General features: G+C 37.7%; 1 protein-coding gene across 1 annotated transcript in view; it reads left to right on the top strand.

Annotated features, from left to right (window-relative positions):
* The window catches only part of LOC125026198 (protein still life, isoforms C/SIF type 2-like), a 132,530-nt gene that overhangs the window by 16,963 nt on the left and 108,067 nt on the right, over positions 1-7,500 (top strand). Inside the window, exons 5-9 of the mRNA XM_047614501.1 lie at positions 1,442-1,624; positions 2,066-2,214; positions 2,676-2,784; positions 3,008-3,178; positions 3,462-3,648. Of these exons, the coding sequence (XP_047470457.1) occupies positions 1,442-1,624; positions 2,066-2,214; positions 2,676-2,784; positions 3,008-3,178; positions 3,462-3,648 (799 nt within the window). The remainder of the gene's footprint in view (positions 1-1,441; positions 1,625-2,065; positions 2,215-2,675; positions 2,785-3,007; positions 3,179-3,461; positions 3,649-7,500) is intronic.

The following is a 7,500-nucleotide window of genomic DNA, read 5'->3' on the forward strand; positions in this document are numbered from 1 at the left end:
ATGCTCATAGGGAGGACCGAGTGCCGTCTCCAGTCTTTGAAGTACTACTTGCGGGAACATCTTCGGTGCTACAAGAGAACGCCTGTCTCGATCGGTTTTCCGCCGTTCGAAAGTTGATTGCCACATGCAAGCTTTTAAAACTCTTTTGGACACCTGCGTGTATTTCGAGAAAGGGCTCGAAAGCTTCACGTGAATATTGTCGGGGCCCTTCAAGAAAAGTTTTAATTTGAATAATTTTGGGTGTGAAGTAGGTTTGGAGGCCCAGCAAGAGACCCCTCATAAGAGTGAGGACCGCGAGGCGACCATCATCTTTGATGGGAGACGATGGGAGACCAGGCAGGTTGTCCTACTGCACCAAATAGCAGAAAAAAGTCGATTTGACAATACTGGGCGTAAAGTATTTGAAACAGTTTCAGAAGGTAATTACACAAACTTCCAAGAAATCTTTCCGGGATCCAGGGATATCCACTGACTTGATCACCAATTTGACTTCCTTTAGGGCGCTTCAAGTATCCACGAGGAAATTACTTAGAGCCTTTAGAAGTCTCAAGCGCATTCACAAGGAAGCCGTTTCCTTTATTCTTTTTGTTCTTGTTTTTTTTTTTTATGCTGTATAAGGGACAGCGTCTGTGTTCATGTAATGTGCCTGCTTATGTGTGTGTTTGTGTGTGTGTGTGTGTGTGTGTGTGTGGTGTGTGTGTATGTGTGTGTGTGTGTGTGTGTGTGTGTGTGTGTGTGTGTGTGTGTGTGGTGTGTGTGTGTGTGTGTGCAGGCGTGTGCTTGTGGTTGTGGAGGGAAAGAGAGAAGGGGGGGAGGGGGGGAGAGAGAGAGAGACAGGGAGAGGGAGAGGGAGAGAGAGACAGGGAGAGGGAGAGAGAGAGAGAGAGAGAGAGAGAGAGAGAGAGAGAGAGAGAGAGAGAGAGAGAGAGAGAGAGAGAGAGAGAGAGAGGAGAGAGAGAGAGAGAGAGAGAGAGAGAGAGAGGAGAGAGAGAGAGAGGGAGAGAGAGAGAGAGAGAGAGGGAGAGAGAGAGAGAGAGAGAGAGAGGGAGAGAGAGAGAGGGAGAGAGAGAGAGAGAGAGGGAGAGAGAGGGAGAGAGAGAGAGAGAGAGGGAGAGAGAGGGAGAGAGAGAGAGAGAGAGACTGTTAATGTTCTGTTATGTGTGAGTTCAGTATAAGTTAAACCTCACCTTTGGAGGTATATTATTAAGGTCAGTGTTGGAAGAATAATGCACTTGTGTGGTGGTATAATGGCACACATATATTGTATTCCTGAGCTAGATAAAAGAAATTATACATTTGATTATGTTTTATTTTTATTTTTATTAAGAATATACAGAAAAGATATGCATTCAAAAGGTTACTTCTTATATGTTACCTTTCAACAGGTATTCCCAAAATCTGTACAAGTTCATTTTTTAACTACATTCTCTTTATCCCTAAGGACTCAAAGCTGAAGCACATGGCTGAGTTGCAGCTGTCGGTGGTGTCAGACGCTGAGAGCAAACAGCAGATTATGGGGCAGATCAAGCAGTGGGAGGAGAATCTGGAACGTCTGCATTGTGAACAATTCCGCCTGCGGTGCTACATGGCATCTCTACAAGCAGGAGAACTGCCAAATCCAAAGGTAAAACTTTTCTCCCCCACAAAAACAAGGCAGCTTCTAAGTGGATTAAAACTGCCAACATGATTAGCAAAGTTAACAGGAAAATTTTAAAGAAGATATCAAATGAACTTAAAACAAACTTCTTCGGATGGCATATCACAAACAGCATTATGTTTTATTATTTCAAATCATGTTAGCCTCTTTTGCCACTCATTGTTCAGAAAAAAAGTCTTCCACAGAAGTCTTAAGAGCCACATACTCTTGTTAAGAATAATGTTAAAATCAACATACTTTCATTAAAATTATGTTCATTTATAATGTAAAGCAGTTTATTTAGTAAATTCATATCATCTGTGCAGATACAGATAGCTAATACTAAAAAAAATATCTTATATGGTGACTGTCATTCATTATTATAATTGTTAGGAAATCATATTACCATACTTCTTAAAAATCTTCCAGGGTCTCCTGACTCATGTGTCACGCACAACCAAGACAACTCTGAACCGTCTAGGTGTATTCACAGTGAGCAGCTTCCATGCATACATCTGTGCCCGCAGTCCTTCCCTGCTCAACAACCTCCTTGCAGGCAGAGGAGCAACTAAACGCAGGTATATATTGACATTATATAGTCTGCTACTTGTCATTTGTGAGTATATTATGTATTGTCAAGGAGTGTTCACGGATAAGAAGGAGAATACACCTTTAGAAAGAAAGCTGAAACTTGATCCATTAGTTGATATACTGTACAGTGGCTTGCAGTAAAAAAAATATTAAAGTATCTAGAATATAGATATAGTCTTGGCACTATCTATTTAGATGAATTTAACCAGTTTGAAATGTAAAATTTAGATATCATTAGAAGGATTAAATGTCAGTACATTTGCTGTACGTTCCTAATTTTATTTAATTTTTTCTTCAATAGGAACAGTTTGGAGAATGCTGTGCAGTATGTATATAATTAAAAATCATGTAAAGGGATTAATAAAACCATTTTTGTCTTCATTATAGATTAATTAATTTTTGTAAATTGTGAATATTATCTTGCTATTTAATTTTTACATGATTTTAGGGCACCAATGTTATCACGGAGCAACAGTGTGTCATCACGAAGATCCTTACAGATGCAACAGCAACTTGAAGGTGAAAAGCAATACAAAGTCAACCTTCCAGATAATCAGGTTCGTTTGTTTTATCCAAGTTGTCTCTGAAAAGCAGTTACTTTTTTTCAATTTTATTTGCAGTGAATCTAAACAGTCATTTCCACTGACTTTCTTGTTACCTTTATTACTCCAATCTTTGTTTAGTTCATACATATTGAACAAAATTCTTATTCAGTAATAAAACTAGTACAGCTGTGGCATAGCTATTGAGATAATCTAATAATTGCATCTTATCTTGCAGACTGTGACCATTAGCATAAAAGACTCCATGACTGTGGAGGAATTCCTGGTAGCAGCAAGTGGCAGGAAGAACCTTAACCCAATGGAACACTTTGTGAGAGTCAAGAAACGTCGTGAGTTGGAGGAAACCAACTATTTCGTCCCTCATCGCACAGACCTCATAGAGAACTATGTATGATGGCGATGGTTTTTGTTTTTTGTTCAGTTAATTGGGATTTGAATGGTATTTTCCTATGTGTATGGTCATGAAGATAATATTAATCAAAGATGATTTGCAATTTGTAGTTTGTTTGGAATATTTAAGGGAAATCTTTTAGGGACGTTGTGCTTATTCTCCCTTGGTCTCTCATGGAGCGTATACAAATGTGTTTATGGAAGATTCAGTCACTGGCATGCCACTTTGCAGACATTGGTGTCTACATACCAGGTATTACACAAATGTTGTTTCTCTATAGTTGGCAACTCATGAAGTAGTTGAGATCTGCGCCAAGATCCTGTACCAGGTGGAGTTGTCTCGCTCCTCACTTGACCACATGTGGGGCTTCAGTGTGGAGGCAGAGCTCATTGAGAATTCTGAGCGGCAGGATGAACTTTGCTGCTACATCTCCAGGGTGGAAGACAGATCCACTGCCATGCAAAATGGTGTGTAATGTAATTTCAGTGCATGATTTTTTTTTTCTTTCTTTTTTCATAATCTTTCTATCTCTTCTGACTCATTTAGAAATTTATTTTACATGTAGAACTTAGAACATATTTTTTACATATTAGTTTACTATTTACAAGGATTTTAAGTATGAGACTGCTACAAAAAATATCTGAATGAAATTTTATTTTGCTTATCTAAGTTTATTTTTGTTTTTATTTGACTTGTGTAAGGGCCATCAATACTTTGAAGTGCGAAAGATTTATACATAAAGACAAATTATTTTGACCAGTATGAAAATAGTAATTTACTTTTTTTTTTTTTAGCATATATTGCACCATAGTATAATATTCAGTGCAACAAGAAAATCCTTAGGAAATTTGCTAGAAGAGTAGAAAAAAACTGATGGCACAATATGGTAATTTTCCACAATACTGTAAATTATACATATGATGATAGTGATGCTTTTTAGTGCTCAGCATAGATTTTCTTATCAAAGAATGTCATTTTGCCTAGTAGCTTGGAAATAGCAAAATAGAATGCTTCTTCATTTATAGATATAATGTGATACCAATAAAGAATAAAGAAAAGTGACTGCAAGACCAAAGTAAAGAAAGTATTAATCTAATTTTTTTTTTTTTTTTTTTTTTTTTTTTTTCTTTTTTTTTCTTTGTAAAACTGAACCAACATCAGTTTGACATGATGCAAAGAGAGGCATCAGTAATTATAGTCATGTAAATATAACTGATGCCATTGGAGGATTTTATTCCATATTAAAGCAATATTGATTTCAATGTGTAGAATGATGCAAAAATGTTGATCAGGATTTAAAGTTTCCTGCCATAAAAATGTATACTAATTATCATAGTTACTCTGTGTAGCCCATTGTTTTCTGTTGCGGGTAAATTTTTGAGTGAAAAGTAAACTATGATCTTTATTTGATATGAATAACTCTCTTGATATTCAGAGGTACTTTGGGTTTTACTGAAAGATAATTGCAATCAAAGCAAATGAAGATAGATGAAAATACTCTGCAGAAGCATAGATGAAGACCAACATTTCATAAGCTTCTTTACTTCTATAATCATGTACATATTACCTTCCAGGACTACACTTAATGTGTAGTATGTGAAATTTGTTATGAATGCCAACTGATACAGATAATGGTGTACATGTGTAATCAGAAAATATGAAACACAAAACAGAGATAGATACACAATATCACAAATGCATGATTTCCACCTCACTGAGATAAACAGCTGCTGCTCTAGGTACTTTGAAGCTTTCACAACATGCATCTATCCACTTTTACTGATATACTGATATCTGAATGAATATTTGGTGGTATACACTTGTGCACATATGCTTATACACGCACGTGCGCACACACACACACACACACACACACACACACACACACACACACACACACACACACACACACACACACACACACACACACACACACACACACACAAAAAAAAAAAAAAAAAAAAACTGCAGGATTCATGGCAAACAAATTGTAAATACAACAACGAAGGGAAGAGCAAGGAAACACGTGGACATACTGAAAGCCTTTTCACGTTATTGCTTCTTCAGGGCCCTGAAGAAGCAATATCTTGAAAAGGCCTTCGGCATACTTGTGTCTTTTTTTTTCCTCTTCCCTTCTTTGCTTTATTTACACACAAACCAAAAAAAAAAAAAAAAAAAAACACACACACCACACACACAACAAACACACACACACACAACACACACACACACACACCACACACACACACACACACAAAAAACACACACACACAAAAAACATATGGGACAGTGTTTTTTTGCACACATACACACCATATATGCACACAAAACCCAAACCCAAAGACCGCCCCACACAGCACAAAGCACACTACATGCACAACAGCACACTCACATGCACACGCACACTCACATGCACACCACACTCAAAGACACACTCACAGATCACGGGGCACAACACATGCACAGCCCCACTCACATGCACACACACACTCACATGCCCACACACTCACATGGGACACCACACACACACACACACACACACACACACACAACAAAAACACACACAACACAAGTAACCACACACACACAAAACACACACACACCACAAAAAAAAAAAAAAAAAAACAAAAAACACACACACACACACTCAATGCACCCAATCCTCTCTCCCCTCCTCTCCAATCATTTTCCCCAGGTCTTCCTCCGTCTCTCTCTCTCTCTCTCCTCATCCCCTCTCTCCTTTCCCCTCCTCTCCTCTTTCCTCCCTCTTTCCCTCAAACTTTCTTTTTTTTCTCTTCTCCTCCAAAACTCTCTCCCTCCCCTTCTCTCTCCTTTCTCTCCGGGGTTTCTCTCCACTCCTCTCTCCTCTCTCGCCTTCTCGTTTTCTCAAACTCTCCTTCTCCCTCTTCCCCACTCTCCTCTCTTCTCCCTTCTCTCCTCTCCTCCCTCCCTCCTCCTCTCCCTCTCCTCCCTCTCTCTCTCTCCCTTCTCTCTCCTCTCTCTCTCCCCTTTTTTTTTCCTCATTTCTCTTTCTTTTTCTCTCTTTCCTTTTTTTTTCTCTCTCCTTTTATCCTTTCTCTCTCCTCTCCTCTCCTTTCTCTCCCTTTCCCTCCCCCCCTTTTTTTTCCCCCCCTTTCCCCCCTCCCCCCCTTCCCTCCCTCCCCCCCTTTCCCCTCCCCCCCCCTACCACCCCTTTCCCCAACCCTTTTTCTTTTTTCGCTTCCTCTTCCTTTCTTTTTTTTGTTCTCATTTTTTCCTACCCTTTTTTTCCCCTCATTTTTCTTTTTTTTCCCTTTTCTTTTTTCCCTTTTCCGTCTCTCTTTTTTTTTTTTCCCCCCTTTTTTTTTCCCTTTTTCTCTCTATCTTTCTGCCTCTCACTCTTTCTTTCTCTTATTGTTACTTTTGCTCCATTTTAAACCCCTTTCGGGCTAATTTTAGCAAACGGTTTTTAAACCCCTGTTTGGGATTTACTAAAATGAATGCCATATTTTGCGGGAAATAAATTTTATTGAAACCTTCAAAAGCAAAGAATAAAAATCTACTAGATTATATTCTACACATCATATGTTTATATGAGTGTATGCACGTTTTTTTCACTGCAAGTGCATTTTGTATTTAAAAGTATATTTAGAAGACAGGGAAAAGCTTTCCCCTATTTAAAATCAAAACTTCAGATTTAAGTATTCTAATTGCTTTCCCTTTGTTTAGTATTTCATTCATACTCTGGCTTTTACATACTCTGGGGGCCGGGAAATTACCCCTTCTTGTAAATTCATTTTATATGGTTTTGGAAACGAAAATTTTGCTTTAATGGAAATTTTTTAAAATCATATTTTTTTTTCCATTGAAAGCCTTTGGATTGGGTTAAATAAAGGCCCCATATATTTCATCACTCAGTTTAAAGACTTGATATTCATCAGGATATTGCAATATGAACCTCTGATTTAGAATGCCTATGTATCTTAAATAATCAAAAGTATACTGTAAGTGTTCATGATTTTATTGAGGGTCAATTACAGTCTCTTTGCGCAAGTCGACAGGTTAAATTTGCAGAAAAGGCCTATTTTTCAGCATTCATTTACTTAGTATTTTCACTTATTATCTAAAAGTTGTAAAGGGACTCTTTCAGTTACCTGAATATTGATACAATACTACAGGACTGTATTTCATTAAAAAAAAAAAGCAAGTTAAAGGATTTTTTTTTAAACGGGTCCTAGTCCTGTTTTTAGAATAACACAAATGCAACAAAACATAAATACAAAACCCGACAAAATATATGAAGATAAAATTGGGCCCTTCCCAAATGTTTATACTTTTTA

This window comes from Penaeus chinensis, chromosome 6 (genome assembly GCF_019202785.1).
Source record: "Penaeus chinensis breed Huanghai No. 1 chromosome 6, ASM1920278v2, whole genome shotgun sequence".
Lineage (NCBI taxonomy): Eukaryota > Metazoa > Arthropoda > Malacostraca > Decapoda > Penaeidae > Penaeus > Penaeus chinensis.